Source organism: Muntiacus reevesi, chromosome 1, assembly GCF_963930625.1.
Source record: "Muntiacus reevesi chromosome 1, mMunRee1.1, whole genome shotgun sequence".
In the NCBI taxonomy this organism is placed as follows: domain Eukaryota; kingdom Metazoa; phylum Chordata; class Mammalia; order Artiodactyla; family Cervidae; genus Muntiacus; species Muntiacus reevesi.
In genome coordinates, this window is record NC_089249.1 from 134014441 (window position 1) to 134034692 (window position 20252).

General features: G+C 36.8%; 1 protein-coding gene across 7 annotated transcripts in view; it reads left to right on the forward strand.

The window, feature by feature from the left end:
• Positions 1–20252, forward strand: part of PTGER3 (prostaglandin E receptor 3) — a 239154-nt gene that overhangs the window by 86487 nt on the left and 132415 nt on the right. For 2 of the 7 annotated variants that reach the window (XM_065911010.1, XM_065910962.1), the window contains 2 exons: positions 2485–2578; positions 5218–10163. The exons of 4 other annotated variants lie outside the window; for them this stretch is intronic. In XM_065911010.1, the coding sequence (XP_065767082.1) occupies positions 2485–2556 (72 nt within the window). In that variant the 3' untranslated portion in view covers positions 2557–2578; positions 5218–10163. Of the gene's footprint in view, positions 1–2484; positions 2579–5217; positions 10164–20252 lie in introns of those variants that run through there. One more of the 7 variants, XM_065911001.1, reaches the window with a different exon arrangement.

The window sequence follows — 20252 nt, forward strand, 5'->3', positions numbered from 1 at the left end:
ATCAGAGGAGTAGTTTAGAGAGTGACACAGGGACCCATACCATGCTTCAGAATTCTTGGCTCTTCACATATTATTTACCTTGCAGTAAATGGTTTCTTCTTTTCCTGCTACTTGACATTAGACAGGCATGTGGTACCCAAACTCCTTAAGTTGTTATTATTGTTCAGTCACTCAGTCACGTCTGACTCTGCGACCCCATGGACTGCAGCACGCCAGTCCTCCCTGTCCTTCACCAACTCCTGGAGTTTGCTCAAATTCATGTCCATTGAGTTGGTGATGCCATCCAACCATCTCATCCTCTATGATCTCCTTCTCCTCCTGCCTTTAATCTTGCCCAGAATCAGGTTCTTTTCTAATGATTCAGTTCTTCACACCAGGTGGCCAGAGTACTGGAGCTTCAGCTTTAGCATCAGTCCTTCCAATGAATATTCAGGGTTGATTTCCTTTAGAATTGACTGGTTTGATCTCCTTTCAGTCCAAGGGACTCTCAAGAGTCTTCTCTAATATCACAGTTCAGAAGCATCAACTCTTAGATGCTCAGCCTTCTTTATGGTTCAACTCTTCACATCCATACATGACTACTACATAGCTTTGACTGGGCAGACCTTTGTTGGTAAAGTAATGTCTCTGCTTTTTAATAGCTGTCTATGTTGGTCATAGCTTTTCTTCCAAGGAGCAACCGTTATTTAATTTCATTACTTCAGTCACCGTCTGCAGTGATTTTGGAGCCAACCAATAATGCAACTCCAAGTGTATTTATTTAGTTAAAACAGGCCTGGAAAAGAGAACCTAAGCAACATGACAGTAGGAAAAGAAACCTAGTTGTCCTCTAGAGAAGGGACCCCATCTAGCCAGATGGCTCTTTACCATATAAAGGGTCTTCTCATACAGAGGGTCACAGGGGATTCTGAAAGTCTCAGAGAATGAATAGGAAAGCCCACTTTATTTTTCTTTTCTACTCTGACCTTAACTCTAATCACTCTTTCAGAACCACAATGTTTCTATAAAAAGTGCCAACTAGACTTTTCCTGTTTGCACTGAAATAGATATTGGCTAACCCAACATAATTTTCTGTTGCAAGGAAGACGTGACATTTTATTGTCCTTCAAATAACACTGCCTTCCTAAAACAGAAATTATCTATTTGCTAACGCAATCAAGAACTGGAGAATTACATGTCTGTCTGGACATCTTCTGTAATGTCACGCCACTTGGGATGGGCACGCTATTTAAGATGATCTTAGCTATACTTTTGAGAGAAAAAGAACTCTAGTAATCTGATAAAAAAAGATTAAGGATACATTGAATTAAGTTTCTTTAACAATTTCTTATAAGAATTTCATTTCATTCTCCTAGTTCTTGTAAGAGAATTGCTAAGACATATATTAAAAGGAAATACTTTTCAAGTATATTTTTTATATTTTTCAACTTGGTTGAAATATGTATAGTTCAATATTTTATTGCATCAAATGAATTTAAGCTATTATTTGGAGATGTTGTGGAGGGATGGGCTGCAGGGCAAATTATACACCATTGTTCTTTCAGGCCCCAAATATATTTATTGACCATCACCTATGTGACAGGCAGTGTGGTAGCTGCTGGAGACACAGTGATATGCAAAACCAGGCATGGTTCCTGGTTTCATAAAACTTGTGACCTAGAGATAACAACACACATTAAACAAATAATCACACATATTACAAACACATATATTACAATCACACATATTGCATACACACTTATTACAAACTATAGTGAATTCTTGAAAAGAAAATAGTGGATATCACATAGTGGGGAACCAGTGCTAGTCAACAGGGTATATTCTCTGAGGAAGTGGTTTTCAGAGTTGAGACCTGAAGAACAAGAAGTAGTCAGTGAGGTGATGAAGGGTTGAAAGAGCACTCCAGGTAGGGAAAGCTTCAGGCACAAAGGCCCCGAGGGAGCAGGAGGATGACCCTGTTTGTGGTGTTTGTAGAGATAGCTAGTGTGATCTGAACACACAGCAGCAAAAAAGTTCAAAAGAGAGCTAAAGTTGCAGCTAGAGGCCAAATCAGACAGACAAGGTTAAGAACTTCGGTCTTTACCCTGAGAGCAACAGGAGGTCACTGGAAGCTGGAGATGGGCAGAATTAGATTTACCTGCAAAGATCCTTTGAAGTCAACGACCTTTTATTCAGCATATAACAAATGCTCTAATAACTGCCCTAGGGCTCCTGAAGTAATCGTAGTCCTGGTTTCTGATCTCAAGTAATGTCTGATGTGGATGTGTGGGGAGAAACAGGGTGGGTCAAAGCACAGGAGGCAGCAATGAGACAATCTTGGGGAGATCATATCTATAACGTCTTCATTTATGGAGTCAGAGCTGACATGAGTTGATGTATGGGTTGTGGTTCTGCTCTCCTTTGAAAATGTTCAGGGAAGTGTCTTCTGACAAAAGGAGTCATAATCAATAATTCTGTCCCCTGAAACCCTCTGTCTGTTCACAGATAAAGCACCACACAAACAACTCTGCATCCAGTTCCACCTCTTTTTACCCCACCAGTGCTCCTCAGCCTTGACGTGGAGTGGCCACCTGGCAAGGTGAGATGGAGAACTATCTGAACTGACAGCAGTAGCTCTTCCCCATCGCTCTGCTCTGACCAGAGTTCAGGTTACCAAGGCAGAATGTCTCTAAGAATTAAAATGCAAACTAAGCACGCACGTCTGATGAAGGAGGACTCCATTCCCCAGAGGAGCTGTTGTTGTTTTTACAACTTCATTTACATTTCCTCTAACTGAGAACTTTCAGAGACTGGCTCCAGGCTGCTCTTGGAACTGACTAACTCTTGCGTAGTGAAGAGTCTGCATGTCTGCTCTTTTCATAGTAAGAGCAGTCTCCCAGGAGAAGTTTTAATTTTTTTAAAAAATTGAAGTATAGTTGATTTACATTGTCATATTATTTTCAGGAGTACAGTGCAGTGATTCAGTTATACATATATACATGTGTGTGTGTGTATATATATATTTATTCTTTTTCAGATTCTTTTCCCCTATATAAAATACTGAATACGGTTCCTCGTACTATACAGTAGATCTTTGTGATTACTTTCTCAGTAGTGTCCAACTCTTTGAGGCCATTGAATCATAGCCTGCCAGGCTCCTCTGTCCATGGGATTTTTCAGGCACAAATACTGGAGTGGGTTCCCATTTCCTTCTCCAGGGAATCTTCCTGACCCAGGGAATCGAACCCATATCTCCTGTCTCCTGCCATTGTAGGTGGATTCTTTACCCGCTGAGTCAGGTTATCTCTTTTGTATATAGTAGTATGTATATGTTAATCCCATCCTTCCAGAAATATTTTAAAGTAACCCTTGTTTTATTTAGACACCAGAACTTGGCATGTTCGCCATGATTAACACACTCTTGCTCTTTCAATTAGATTTGCTTTTTATAAAACATATATTTCAGTGAATGAACATTGTAGAAAGCAAAACATTATGCCAAATGTGATGCATGTTTAGTCAGATTAAATTTCAAGCATTAGTTTCCTCCCTCAAACATTTCCTTTCAATATTCCTGCTAGTGACTATAGGGTTAATTGAATGGTCTTCTGTGTATTATCGCATTGTGTGATCGTTTTTGTTTTAATGACAGAACTTAAAAAGTTTTAATTTATTTTCAAAGACTATTCAAGTAAGTTAAGTTGAGCTCTTCATTTTTAATGGAAAGTCTACATGTTCACCTTAATTCATTCCCTGGGTATGGCTAGGTACCATAACTCCAGTATAAGTTGTTATAACAGATGTGGACATTCAAACAGCTCAATTTCTTTAAATATTTGTTCTTCCATGGTTGAGGTAACTGAGAAATAATCCCTTCTGTTCTTCAGGGCAAGATTTAAATGTGTTTTGAATAAATACTTTGCAACAATACCCAAAGGATAAGAAAAAGCTGGCTGCTTCTGGAACACACCTCAAAAAATCACAGAACCAGTAAAGTTTTTACTTGACTCACCTTTATGGTCCTCCATCCTTGCCTTAGATATCTACATGTAATACATATATTCTGGGCAGTTTTATTATAAACACAGATCCCTTGGAAAATAAAAAAAGGGAAAAGAATCAAGATACCCAGTTTCCATTTGGTAGGTTCATACTAATCCCATTTTCAATTTTTTAAAGTAAATCTTAATTGTACTTACCCTTCTTAATATAAATAAGCCAAGCTGTCTATAGAAACTTTGGAAAATAGAGAAAATTTGAAAAGAAAGGCAGTTTACTAAAACTTACTTTCACTACTCAAGAAAAGCCCACCATCATTTTAATGAATTTCTTTCTCATTATTTCCCCTTGCATTTTCCTTAATTTTCTTTTACATACATATGATAATATATATTCATTATTGCATCTTGTTTATTCATTTAACATAAAATAAGCATTCCACAGATTATTTACAAATTATTTTAAAGTAATTTTAATATTTATATAATAGTCTATTAAAAGGATACACCATAGTTTATTTAATCATAATCTGTGATCAGATCTGACACCATGATAAACAGAACTGCATCATTACCCAAAGACTGAAGTTTTTCTTTTAATGTTTGTGATTGTTTTCAATAAAAGTATACTTTAAGGAATAAATAATATGTAAATTTTTAATAATCTTGAAAGATGCCTATAGTCTGACTGCTTTTCAAAAGAATTATTAGTGATTGAAAATTTCATCAGCCATGTGTGAGTTTTTACTTTGCTTTACTCTAACTAGTGCTGTATGTTATCTTAAAACACACACACACAATATTTTATTGGTTTGATAGGAAAAAAAACTGTATTTCATGGCTCTTTTAATTGGTACTCTTCCTTACATGTTTTTAGGGTACAGTTATACACTGATTAGGGTTTGTTTTTAAGGCAAGATTATTTGACCATTTGATGTGTGTACAGTTGATATAGTTTTTCAATTTGATTATTCTTCTGGATTATAATCTTGGAAACCAGAAAAATTACTCAGAATAAAGTCATTCATTTAGTATAATCAGATAATGTGGAGGCTTTTAGGTGATCAAAAATCCAGAATTATTTACATTGCTTTTATTTATAAAACACAGTTGTAACTACTTTAAACGAGAATGTTTTGATGTCTAAGACATTATATTTCTTACTTACACTTTAGTCCTCACACCATACAAAGTATATCCCTATCCATGCTTATTATATTTTTTCTTTCTATTCTAACAGATAATCAAAGAATGAAGTTGGACTTTTTATTGCAATTGCTGTCCCTGAGTTTGTGTGTTTCTTCCCACCTGAGAAGGAGAATTTTATGTTTTGATGTGGATTATTTCTTCTTTTTCATCTTTTAAAAATTTTTTAACTTTTTTTCTTGTCAGTAATATTCACTGAGACCAAGTTTATTACTGTAACCTATGTCTTTAAGTATTCAGTCAGCTTCTTGGACTGGATATTGAGTATTACATTTAAGAAGTTGGGCAAGATTGAACAGATGGTGACTGTGAAAAAATGAGAAAAAGAAAATCCCATCTCCCTGGAATTTCCCCCAACTTTAAACCTTTATGTGAATCTCAACTGATGTGCTATCAATTTTATGGTTTATGGCTATCATTTTATGGTAGTTTTGATTTTACAATGAATTTGAAAAATCAGTGCAAGCTTTTGTCAGTGAAAAGTCAACTTATTGAGAGCAAGAATTCAGTTAACAAGACATAAACTCCACAAGATAGAAAAGGATGCCAAATGAAAGCAGGAAGATACCATGACCAAAGATATTTATGTAAAATGTGTAATTAATATTTTGGAGATGTTATATTCTTCTGTGCTAAGCTGGGAACTAAAAGTCCTAAATCTGTATTTTGGTTGTGTATCATTCAGTTACACAGTAAGCAGCTTAATTATCATTTTTCTGTCTTTGAAGAGTGAAAGCTGTGATACAGCTAAAGGTGCTCTTGAAATGTCATAGAAAATAATAATGAAGCTAAGTGATTAACTACTGAGTTGGAGCATTAAAAAAAATCCAGGTATAGCTTCTGATTCACTCCTAGCAATTCAGTATTTCTTACAATTGCTTCTTGGGTGGCTTACAAAAGGCAAAATTAATAAATGATATAGTTATAAACTACCAAGTTTTGTTACTTTTTTATGGAATAAAAGGATCTGGTTTGTGTGAAATAAGAAATTCTGTGGACTTCAAAAAAAATACTGAGTCATCTACTATTTCTTACCTGATGTGCCCTTGTGTGTGCATGCTCAGTTACTAAATTTTGTCTGACTCTGTGACCCCATGGATTGTAGCCTACCAGGCTTCTCCGTCCATAGGATTTCCCAAGCAATAATTGCCTTTGTGCTATGCTTAGTCGCTCAGTCATGTCCAACTGTTTGCAATCCCATGGGCTGCAGACCACCAGGCTCCTCTGTCCTTGGGGATTCTCCAGGCAAGAATACTGGAATAAGTTGCCATGCCCTCCTCCAACCCAGGGATTGATCTTCCCAACCCAGGGATCGAATCCAGGTCTTCTGCATTGCAGGCAGATTCTTTACTAACTGAGCCCAGGGAAGCCCAAAAATGCTGGAGTGGGTAGCCTATCCCTTCTCCAGGGGCTCTTCCTAACCCAGGAATTGAACCAAAGTCTTCTGCATTGCAGGCAGATTCTTTACCAACTGAGTTACCAGGGAAGCCCTATAATTGCCTTTTTCTACCCACAAATTCAACCAACATTTCTTTCCCTTATCTTTCTGTCCCCTTTCTTCCTCCTTCTTTTCCCTCTCCCAATTCACCTCATTCAACACCTGTTTATTGTTGTGTCTATGCCAAGGGCCATGCTGCCATCTACAAGGATATCGTGGAAAGAGATGATACTATAGTATCAGCAGTTTAGCAATAGGATCCGACACTGTGACTAACTGTCATTTCTGTCAGTGAAATGAAACCAAAATGGTTAAATCATCCCTTTGGTGTGGTTGAACCAGTTGTGAATTATCTATAAACTATAATTATTTTCACTCAAACTTATATTGAAATGGCCTTGGGTAACTAGCACATGCTGTACATATCCCTTCATTCAGGTTTAAATTCAACATGTTTTACTGAGCAAGTAGAATTTGCAGGCCATCATAGGGCTGTTTATACTCCTGTTACCTCTGTCTGTCCATCATCCAGCTATGTTTGTCTATCATCTATTTACTATTTTAATTTTACAAAAGAGGGTAAGGTTTACAGAGGGCTTGCCCAATGTCACTTAGCTGATGTAAGATTTCAAATCCAAGTGTAAGCTTTTTGATTCCAGGTTTATTGTTTTCCCTATAGCACAGTGGGATGTGAGAATTGTTGTACTGATATTTCATTTATAAGACAGTGTGATCTAATAATAAAATCATGGGTTCTGGAATCAAATTTGTATTTAAATCTGGCTGTGCCATTCATTAGCTCTATAAACTTGAGAGAGTTAATTTCATTGAGTCTCAATGAATTAATCTGTAAACTAAAGGCTATAATACTTACCGTGAGGTTACTGTGATAAGGTATGTAAAATGAATGCAACACAATAGGTGCTCAATAAGTATTAACTGTGATTAATTCTTTATCTAGACTTACCTCCGATTGTATAATACAAGTCCTCAATTTCAACTATAAACTGGCTCCCTGACCATGTGGGTTGAAATATCATGGACAGAACCAACTTCAAATCCCTGGATGTTATTCTTCTTTATGCTAATACCTCATGGTTATTATTTTTGGCCACACAAAACCTACTCATCTCCCGCATGTTTGAATCACATCTTGTCCTTAGCCTTTGGACAATTTAAGTACAGAAGCTGCTCGTTACTCACAATTTTAGTTACCAGTGGTCAAACACAGACTGAAAATATTAAATGGAAGATTCCAGAAATAAACAATTCATAAGTGTTAAAATTGCATGCCATTCCGAGTAGCCTGATAAAATCTCCTAGGGTCCTGCTCTGTTTCACCTAGGATATGAATCATCCCTTTGTCCAGCATATCCTATTCATTAGACATGTGGTAGCCTACTTAGTTATCCAAGCCACCACTGAGGTTTTGCAGGGCTTGTTCTTCAAGCATTTAATATGCTTCACACTTAACAAAGGCTCCAAAGCCCAAGAGTACTGATGCTGGTCATTTGGATATGCCGAAGGGAAGCTGTAAAATACTTCCTTTAAGTGGAAGTTCTCTGTTTAATAAGAAAAGGAAAAAAAAATATGCTAAAGTTGCTAAAAATCTATGTAAAAAAAAGTCTATCTTTGAAATTGTGAAGAAGGAAAAAGAAATTTGTACTAGTTTTGCTGACACACCTCAAACTTCATTGGTTATCATTATTAATCTCTTACTGTACCTAATTTGTATATTAAAATTTTAAAATAGGTACATTATGTACAAGCAAAAAACATAGTACATACACATAAGTATGTGTGGGGTTCGGTACTATCTGTGGTTTCAAGCATCCACTAGGGTCTTGGACTGTATTCTCTAAGAATAAGGGAGGACTACTCTGTCCTTGTTATTTTCTTACCTCTCTCTCCACCTCTGAACATGTAGTGCTCATTTTGATAATTGCTATATCATTCCTTAAAGATTTTCATTATGTGCGTCTTTTTCCCTTAACAAAATTCTATTTCATGGTGAACAGGACACTTTTCTTATATCTCCTTCATGGGCCTCATGCCACTAGTACAGTATTTAACACCACAAAAAATGCTTATATGGCAAACTCTCAGCAAAGGTAACATTCATGTATGATACTAACTGTTGTAAATTTAAATGAAAAAAAAATTTAAATGAATGTGATAGGAAGCTCTTTGTTTCCATGCTATTGTTCGTCTTGGGAAATTTCATGTTAAACTTTCTGATTTAAAAATGCTACATCCAGACAGAATAATCACATGCAGTTTAATATGATAATGTTTATTAAAACTCTATATGTGAAAGTTTAAAGTAATAAGAAAAACTTGAAAAATAATGATTATTTGGTAAAAATATTGCTCATACAATTAAGAATATCTTTGTCCAGTTAATCTGAAATCTGATGTAGAGACAATATGTATCAGTATAAAGTACTTTTGATACTTCTATCTTTAAACCACAGAAATGTATACATTTCATGCTAAATTCTCCTGAGATAATAACCTCTGTAACATATGTTCTCAGATACTCTGGGTCATGGTTCAGTAACACATACTGATTTTTAACAAGTGTCTTCATCTACATTTTCTTTATTATCCTCAATAAACAAGAGTTCTCATAATCACGTAATTGAAGACAGAACTAAACCTCAAAATAAAATAAATCTCTTTGGAACTCTGCCAAAAGAACGTTACATGTAGAAAATAGTGCTTGATCTACAATTTTATCACAATTATAATAACTATTGTAAAGCTCAAAGAAATACATATACAAAATATATACGATATTAATATGCTTTAAAAGTGGGCAGTATAGATCTGGTTCTTGACTGTGGATCTTCCCAACCCAAGGATCAAGCCCACGTCACTTAATATCTCCTGCATTGGCAGGCAGGGTGTTATCACTAGCACCACCTGGAAAACCTATAAATTTGTACATGTATCTTACAAGTGGACTATGGTCCACGAAATATATGAAAATTCAAGCAGTGTTGAAGTGATCTGCGTTTTTAGTGTCTACAAGAATGACTTTCAAAAATTCAATAAATAAGGAAAACCCGGTTATAAGAAAACCATATAAGCTACTTAAGAGAACAAAAATGTTTTCAGTCTCTTCAGTACTTGGAAGCACTTTTAAAAGTCTATTGCTACGATAATCGTAATTATTCAGGCACCTTAAGGATCTGAATAAAACATGCTTAGCTTGATATACTTTTAATTAATCACTACGAATACTTATATGTCTGTCTTAAAAATATTAGTGCTTATGTTTTTCATGATTCCAGGCTTTTACTGAATATTTTAATTCAAAATACGTCTAGGCTTATCCCATAGATTAAAGTGCTTCTCTGTTTTATTCAAGTTCTAAGATTTCATTTTATTGTCATTATCTGAAGTACTTTATGTAAAAATAATTTGAACAATATGCATTTTTAAGAGTTTTTGTAGCTTTTATTTTTTAATTTCTCAACCATAATGTAAACCCTCTGTAGGAAGGACCTCTGTTTTATATATCTCTTGTACCTAGAGAGCCCAGCACTGTACTGAACACAAAGAAATTGTTCAATAAAAACTTGATGGAGAGTCTAAGTGGCCTGACTGCAATCTCTATTAAGTAATGCCTGAGACACTTGGGTGTGCTTAGTATGGGGAAGGTGGCATTTAGTTGACAGTTGATTCTTTATTTACTTTTCCTCTTTGATGTTGTGTTCTTTTGGTCAGTCTTTAAATCTGAGCAGTGCAAAGCGTCTTCTTTAGACTTTTTGAAGAAAACAACTGCAAATATTTGTAGAGAACGGGGCAATTGCTGTTAGAAAAAAAAATTAGCTAAATAGAAATCTACATATAAAACTAACCTGTCTTTTGTTAGCTAAGTTATTTCTTACCTTGGTATAGGGACTGAATTTTACTATACTTAGAATTAAATGAAAGTGCTGCTGAAGATATATAGCTTGTGGAATAAGATGAACCTAATTTTCACATATGAGGGCAGTAGAAAATTTTCATTTTATGATTTTTTTTGAGCAAAGCATAGTGTTCTCTTTTTTGAAATAAGCATACCAGAGCTGTAGTAAATGAATAACCATCATTAGTTGATTTCTGAAAGAAAGTTAGTGGCTGCTGATTATGGTTTTTATCAGTTTAGTTAACTTATAATTGAAATGCATGTATACACAGAAAACTTGAGAACTTAAGTAATAAGCACTAAAATACTATGGCATAGGAAGGGCAGAAGAGATTCCACACTAAAAAGCCACAGTGCCCTTTACAATACAGAGTTAAACTAAAACGAGACTACCAATAGAAACACAGGATTAAAACAAAAGGATGTAAATTTGTTACAAGATTAGACAAAGTATGATTTAGTAATATGTCCTCCATAAATCTGATTGTGGTGGTAGTGGTGAGAGAGGCTACTGCTTCTGCTGGTAAAGAATAGAAATAGATATTCAAGCAAAACTAACTAAGTGTAAAACTAAGAAGATTAAGAGAGAGTAGGGAAAATGTGGTAATATATATTTAATAAGGCTGAAAAAATGGGGAAAAAAGATTGAATTAACCTTTTTTATATAGCTAACCTTCTTTCATGTTCTATTAATTCTACCAGTATTTCTCAATTCTGTCTTTTCATCATCAGTACCATGTTTTAAATCTATGTCTCCATCATTTCCCATCTGAATTACCCCAGTAGCCTCTGTCCTGATTCTGGTCTTAGGCCCATTCATTAGTCACCCTCCACATCAGCTATCAGAGTATGACTGGTGTTAATAAAGATTGTCTCACAGGGCATCTGTTCATGAAGAGGAGTGCAGTTCTATGGTTGGCCCACAGGTCTAGTAGATTAGGATTACAGAACCCCGTGATTGTGCTACTCTTAATTTATCTTGCAACTACTGCTATATTTCAAAACCTACCCATTGGTACCATGTGGGAAAATGACAGACTCTAGAAGGGAATTCAAGGAGATTTGGCACAGTGTTTCTCAAACTTACCCAGTCATACTAACCACTCAAAGTTTATTTTATTAAAATAAAAACATCAGTCCCTTCCCTGGAGGTTGAGTCTGAAATTCTGGTATGAGACCTAGGATTTTGTAGTTTTAAAATAAACTTCTTCTAGGTGATTCTTCTCATCAGGCAGATATGACAACATTGATGAGGTCTAGTGTTTCTCAAAGTATATCCCCAGACCAATACATTAGCACTATTAGGGAATTTATTAGAAATGCTAATTTTATGGCCCCATCTGGCCCTGAATCAGAAACCTCAAGCCTGGAGCCCAGTAATCTGTGTTTTAGAAGCCCTCTGGGTGATTCTCATGCACGCTAAAGTTTGAGAACTCTGTATATCAAATGAGGCCCAGAGAGTTGGAAGTATGGAGTGTATGTAGTTTAGGAAACTCACCTATCCCAGATTCTCCTATGACTAGGTAAGTCATGACTTCAGTCCTGGTGCTGATTGCTGCCTTTCCCTTGACATGACTCCTTTCATATTTTCTAAATAGCAGTTTGATTTTGTGGATTCTTTTTTGGTTTCCCAATTGATCAGAGTCATGCCCTTCTCTCTTTCCTGATCTCAAATATACTTCATTATTTATTTTACTATGTGAAATCCTTCTGTTGCTTAACTTTCCGCTTAAAAACATTGGCTGACTGCCCATTTGGCTCTAATTATGTATGACTGAGGCTCACACTTTTATCAAAATGTTTTTCAGTGTTAGTATGTACCTAGCCAGTTGCTATGATTTTTTTTTTTAAAGAAAGGTATAATCAGATAGCATACTGTCTTATTCTCTCTCCTAAGTCTCATCTTTTTTCACCTTTTGGAAGGCCAAGGCAATGCTGAAAGATATTGTCTTTAAAAAAAACAAATAAACATCATTTTGAAGGCTAAGAACACTGCTAATTTGCAAATATTCTCATTTAATATATAGGAACAGAGATAAAAAGAGAATCACCAAGGAGACTATTTGCTACCACAACAGTGAAGAAGTTGTATTAGTTTGCTAGGGCTGCCATACCAAAGTACCACAGATTGAGCAGCTTAAACATCAGAATTTCTCTCATGGTTTTGCAGGATGGAAGTCCAACATCAAGAAGTTGGAAGGCTTGGTTTCCCCCATGGACGGTGAGGGAGGTTCTGATCCATGATACTCTCCTAATTTCTGGTGGTTTGCTGGCAATCTTTGACATAATTTGACTTATAGACACTTCACCCCACATAACACTCTCCTTGTGTGTATGTCTCATGTCTAAATTGCTCAGTTTTTAAAAATAAGAATATGAGTCCTATTGGTTTAGTTCAATTCAGTTCAGTTCAGTCACTCAGTCATGTCCAACTCTTTGTGACCCCATGAACCGCAGCACGCCAGGCCTCCCTGTCCATCACCAACTTCCAGAGTCCACCCAAACTCATGTCCATTGAGTCAGTGATGCCTTCCAACCATCTCATCCTCAGTCATCCCCTTCTCCTCCTCCCCCCAATCCCTCCCAGCATCAGGGCCTTTTCAAATGAGTCAGTTCTTCACATCAGGTGGCCAAAGTTATTGGAGTTTCAGCTTCAGCATGAGTCCGTCCAATGAACACCCAGGACTGATGTCCTTTAGGATGGACTGGTTGGATCTTCTTGCAGTCCAAGGGACTCTCAAGAGTCTTCTCCAACACCACAGTTCAAAAGCATCAATTCTTCAGCTCTCAGCATTCTTTATAGTCTAACTCTCACATCCATACATGACCACTGGAAAAACCATAGCCTTGACTAGACAGACCTTTGTTGACAAAGTAATGTCTCTTCTTTTTAATATGCTATCTAGGTTGGTCATAACTTTCCTTTGAAGGAGCAAGCGTCTTTTAATTTCATGGCTGCAATCACAATCTGCAGTAATTTTGGAGCTCAAAAAAATAAAGTCTCTCAGTGTTTCCACTGTTTCCCCATCTACTTGCCATGAAGTGATAGGACCGGATGCCATGATCTTAGTTTTCTGAATGTTGAGCTTTAAGCCAACCTTTTCACTCTCCTCTTTCACTTTTATCAAGAGGCTCTTGAGTTCTTCTTCACTTTCTGCCTTAAGGGTGGTGTCATCTGCATATCTGAGGTTATTGATATTTCTCCTGGCAATCTTGATTCCAGCTTGTACTTCCTCCAGCCCAGCGTTTCTCATGATGTACTCTGCATATAAGTTAAATAAGCAGGGTGACAATATACAGCCTTGACATACTCTTTTTCCTATTTGGAACCTATCTGTTGTTCCATGTCCAGTTCTAACTGTTGAGGCCCATTATATTCCAGCAAGACCTCATCTTAACAAATGGCATCTGAAAATCACCTTATTTTCAAATAAGGTCACATTGTGAGGCACTAGGGATTAGGACTTCACCATATGAATTTAACTGGGGCAAGGGGAACAGTTCAACCATAACGGAATGGTTGGTTGATATAGGGAGGAAGTTGTATCTAAACTCCAAGATCACAAGACCTAAATGATGTTGCTTTGGGAATTTAATGTGTTTAGGAATGGAATAAAAATCTCAATGACACATGCCAACCCTGACTCCAATTAGGAAAGACAATTCAAAAGTGATCACATTTATGATACTGAAATATCTGGAAGTTTTTCCCATAAATAAACAGTAAAAAGGTCATAAACCCTGTGGTGGGAAAGATTTTGTGTTGTACCAGGTTTTAAATGATCAAATTAAAATCAAATTGCTCTATTTATTCTAGGAAGAGTGGGAAGTTGTAAGAATTCTTGCCCTTATGTTACCAGTTCAGATTGATTTCACTGCTTGAAAAGTCACATTTTTACTCTGGTAATTTCCAAATCAGAGCAATATACTCATCAACATGTTGAAGTCTGAAGGGAGACCAGATGTTACTCATTGAAAAGAGAATAATTAAGGATTTACAAAGTCATTTGAACAAGTGAGCATTCAAACAGGTATGAATCCAGAAGATATTGGTATGTTCAGTGATTGCCTTCTTGAGTCAGGTTGCTTATTTGGGGATTTTATTTATGATTTCAAGTCTATACACAAACCTTCAAAAGAACATGACAAGCAGTTGTATTTATGCTTTATCTACTCATTGAAGTCTCATTCTGGGTTGAGTGTCAATTGTTGACACCACGTCAGGTGGGTGCTCTGGACACCTCTGAAAGCTATTCATGGTCACATAGAACATTGTTCAGTATTAATCTAATGGGTTAGATTGACTTAAAGGTTGTGCCAGTAAAACTCCACTGGCAGCACTTTTTCATTTCATCATTGTATTTATGTACACCCCCAAATAGTTTTAAAAAAAGAAAAACAGTGGTTGAAAAGACATGTACTTATGTTTCTGGGAAGTGATGCAATTGTTTTTGGAAAAATAATGAAACTTCAAGCATATTTCTAGAGTTCGTTTTGTATCAACACTTCTTGTTATGTTTTCATAGTCACGGTGGGAGATTTTGCCAACCCCCGGCTATTACTAATCTGGTACAGAGCTGAACAAATCATTTTCTTGAAATGGTTCCTCAGTGAAACCTAGTTATAAATGCCCATAATTACTCAGGGTATCTGTCCATATACTAATGATTGTTGGAAATAGAGGGACTGCATGATAGGATTCATTTGACAACACTCATTGTGTACTTAACAATTTCACATTTCACACTCTGAAACTCTACGAGCAACTAAGCCTTCTTTACAATCAAGATAATTACCCAAACCTGTAGAGGTTCTCCTGGTAGGTGAAGGTGACAATAACTACCTGAAGTGGCATAGTAGCAAAAATTCAGCTAAGACCAGTCCTAGACTGGGTAATGGAAAATTCCTCTGTTTCATAGCCTTGCATTAGATGTCTGGTCAGTTGTCTAAAAGATAAATGTAAAATTTAGTATAGTGATGAGATTAGTGGTCCTGAAATGAATTTCTGTAACAATTTCACCCAAGAATAAATGACAAAATCAAACAGGGCAAAAGTCTTTCAAGCAGGAGGTTCTTTTTTGGGAACAAATGACCAATTTCTAGTGATATTCTCAAAAGTGTTATTAAGAGGTTTTACAACACTTATGTCTCTATTGGGGAAAGAGGTGAAGGACAGAATAATTCTAGGGCCTTCCAATCTCTGTTGACAGAACAGTACTAAATCATTAAGAGAAAGAAAAGTATCTCCACATAATTTTGAATTGTTTTTCTTATTAGGGATTTTTCTTTCATTCTTCCCTTGCTCCCTCCCTTCTCTCCTTCCTCCCTTTCTCGCTACCTCCCTACTTCCCTCCCTTCCTTCCTTCTCTCCAATACTTCTTAAGTTAATAAAATCTTGACTATATGTTTCTTGAGAATAGGAATCAGAGAATAATGTGAATCTTTATGATGCAAAGGGAAAACAAAAGTAACATTTTCTAAGAGTTACAAGTATATAAAAGTTTTCTATTCACTATATCATATAATACTAACATCCTATGAGGTTGTTAATACAAACTTCCATTTTAGAGATGAAAAACTTCCATTTTAGGCCCATCTCTACTTAATTACCTTACTTTCCCAACATCTATAACTTCAGATGATCAAACCAGTGTTGAAATCCAGATTTATCTGGCTACAAATCCTGTGTTTTCATTGTATCTTACAAGATGTTTCCAGTGTTTAAAATTGAGAAGAGATAGAATATTATAAATTATATTAGCCATGAGGAAATAATTACAGTTTCTTAAAGAAATGATGGGACTCAAAAATTTAACATCCTTCTTCATTTCCTCCTCTTTTCATTCACATAGGAAAAAATGGATTTCTCTGAAGCCATGAGTATTATTCTTAGCCAGAATACATGGCCATACAGGATACATCACCTTAATTTTATTTTCAAGAGCATATTTATAGTTTTTTTTAACCCTCATGTGTCTTCTTTCTGTTTTTCAGTTATTTTATAAATGTAGAAAGCATAATTTCACATTCCCAATTATATGACTTGGGAGAAACACCTGCATTTCATGATGTCGTGCTATTAAAGTCAATAAATGTTACCAAATTTGCTCCTTCCAGGCAGGAAAAAAAAATGATAGTGAAAAGGAGAAAGTGTATCACACTTGAAATCAGAGCTAATGGTTTTGGGTATATATTCTTCTGCTTCCCATCTATGTGAATTTGGTAAATGATTTAAAGCTTTACGCTTTAGTTCTATAACCTGCCATGATAATCTTAATGCCTTTTTGCAGGATTGCACTGAGGCTTAACGTGGAGATAACACAGAAAGGCATTGTACATTTTCAAGTCATGCAGACACACAAACACACAGCACCAGCAATGCCAGTCCCTACTTCTGAGCCCGTGGGAGATTCTGCCAAACTATCATGATAATTTCCCAGCAGATTCTGGACAGTCTCATAAATGGAAGCCTTATCAAAGTCTTCCTTAAAGACTACACAGGAGACCTACCCAGCTTAGTGGAACTAACAAGCCTGAGGAATCCTCTTTGGCATCCTGGGTTTGGGTGAAAGATACCCCACTTCCCTTCACCTGAGTGCCATGAGATGAATACCAAGTTGGAGCTTGGGTCCATTAACTCAAGTTATTTCCTATTAAAATGCAGCTATTTTAATGCATGGTTTAATGAGTGATACAGACTTTTCTGGGAGCAGTTTGTAGTGGAGGGGTTGGAAGAAGGCAAAGAAAGCATTAAGTTACACAGAGAAGAGGGAAGCACATACTCGTGACTAGGAAGAAGTTTGCATAGGAGAGAAGAAAGGGGAAGTGAAGGGATAGATGACAATCCCCCCACCACCCCTCACTTTTGCATCCTCTTCAGATTCAGTCCTACCTACATGGATATTTCCTTTTTGACTGTTAGTCAATTTACCACTGTGCTGTGCTTAGTCGTTCAGTCATGTCCGACCCCATGGACTGTAGCCCACCAGGCTCTTCTGTCCATGGAGATTCTCCAGGCAAGACTACTGGAGTGAGTTGCCATGCCTTCCTCCAGGAGATCTTCCCAACCTAGGGATTGAACCCAGGTCTCCCACGTTGCAGATGGATTCTTTACCATCTGAGTCACTAGGGAAGCCCTATCCCTCACAAAAATAGCTATTTATATTGAATATCATCTATGGTTTTGCATCCTTATAGGCACTTGGCATGTTAAATTGCCATAGAACAACTATGCTATTATCCCTCTTTAACAGCTGAGTAAAAGAAGGCTCAGAGAGTGAGTAAAGTACAGAGACTGGATTAAAACCAGGTCCATTTCAACCCAAACCTTCTCATTTTCTGCCAACTCTTCCATCTGTCATGCTTCTTTGATTTGGAAATTTGTATTTTCTTTCACGTCAAGAACATGAAGGAACTTATGTCAAGGAGATGAGGTTGTGTAACAGCAGCAACAACAATAAACCTCTAAATCTTAGTGTCTTAAAACAATCAAGTTCTTTTGCCCTCCTACCACATGTCTGCTGAGGGTCAGGTGGGGAGACTTGGCTGCAGGTCCTCCTGCTCAGACACCTGGGCTAACAAAGGCCTCGAACATCACCAGACCCTGCAGTGGGGGAGGGGAGAATTGGACAGTGGCTCCTAAGTACTTCCAGAGCAAGGGGTATGCCAAGTCAACCCAACAGGGTGAAGAAATGCAAGACTATCATGTACCAAAAAAGAAGAGATGAAAGTACTGGTGAGCAAAATCGCCACAGTAAATATAGAATAAAAATGGGGGAAAAAAACCTGCTGAAGTACTGAGTTTATTAAGAGCAAGGTCCTTTCGAGTTTAGCCTGCTTGTTTCAAGCGTTATCAATGTGTTGACTTGGTGAGGCGGGCAATATCAGCAACCAGTCATTTTAAACACAGGTTGAGACGTGTATTTTTAGCAAAGTTGAAAAAAACAGGTTGATCACTCAAATTACCCAATTTAGACTTATGGCAAAAACAGTATATGGTTCAGAATTGCTACAGATCTGGAAGAAATATGGGTATCTTAACATTTTGTACAGGTGGAATTTAATGCCCCTTTCAAATGAAATGAAGTTACGGATTTGTGAACTGGAAATCTATAAACTGTCCAGATTATCAAAGCATAGTCTAATCCAAAATCATTTGACTGGCAAAGTCTTCTACTTTCAGGACTCTATAAAACCTCCATTGACCCTATAGTAACAAAGTGAAAAGTGAGATGCAGTGGAAAGGGTTTTAGAGAAGGCAGTGTATATAACTTCATCCTGAAGTTGCTGTAAGAGTTTAATTTCCTATTCTTTAAGGCTATTTTATCATCTGTTATGTGGGGGATATTAATAAAGAAATGTGGCAAGTAGTAACACAAAATCTATCTCTACCTCCAAAATACATCTTGAAACTGTTTACTTCCTTTCATCTTTAATACTCTTAATGTAGGAGAAACTTCTCTCAGCTGGATTGCCACCAATAACCTCCTAATGATTTTTCTATTTCTCCTCTTGCCTCCAACTCAGTAGTAAGGATCTTTCTTATCCCAGGGCCTTTGCACATGCTACCCCGCTCTTTCTGCTACCCCACTCTTTTTTTTTTTCTATTTCCTACTTGGACAGCTCTATTTATTCCTTTGATTAACGATAAAATCCTTTCTTAAAGCAGTCTTTCTTGATCTTTCTATGTATTGTTGTTTCCTCTTATTATTTGCTATTTCTGCTCATTTGTATCATTCATGGTGCTGATCTAACTTGTCATTGTTTTTGTTTGTTTACTTCCTTGTTTTCTGTACTGAAATGTAACTTTCACCAGTGCAGAGACTGGCTTGTTCTTGTTCAGCCTTGTCGCTGCCAAGTATAGTGCCTGCCATGCTGTAGGTGTCAAAAAAAAATATGTATAGTGAAAGAAGGGGCTGTTGTGAAGAGTGAGACAAAGTTCATCCTTAAGTACCCTGGTGGTGCTCAGTGAGTGTGAAAGTCACTCAGTCGTGTCCAACTCTTTGCGACCCCATGGACTATACAGTCCATGGAATTCTCCAGGCCTGAATACTGGAGTGGGTAGCCTTTCCCTTCTCCAGGGGATCTTCCCAACCCAGGGATCGAACCCAGGTCTCCCACATTGCCAGGTGCATGCTTTACTAGCTGAGCTACAAGGGAAGCATGAGAATACTGGAGTGGGTAGCCTATCCCTTATCCAGAGGATCTTCCCGACCCAGGAATCGAACCAGGATCTCCTGCATTGCAGGTGAATTCTTTACCAACTGAGCTATCAGGGAAGCCCCCACACCCCAGTATTACCCAATCAATCTTCACCTCTTCTCACCTATGTGTATCCCTGCTGAAGTTACACTTGTCTGTCCCCCCATCACCTATGAATGTCCTAAAACTCTAACTAAATGCTGATACTGAAGTATAGAAAACAGATGAGGTTACTCTTGGTTTTAACACATTTGTCTTTAAATACATCTGTTGTTTTTGTGAATTATGTACTGACACCCTTATATGACTTCTATGCCAAACTTGGAGATTAATAATTAGCTAGCAAACATTTATTTCTTACTATCTCTTCCTATAGATACTATAGTATCTCTCAATTTGTCTTGAGCAGTGGTATTGCAAAATTATCTGAATTTTTATTGCCTTTTTTCTCTTATTTAAAAGTTATTAGAAATGAAAATATAAATATGCATAAAGTAGTGATTAAAAAGTCAGG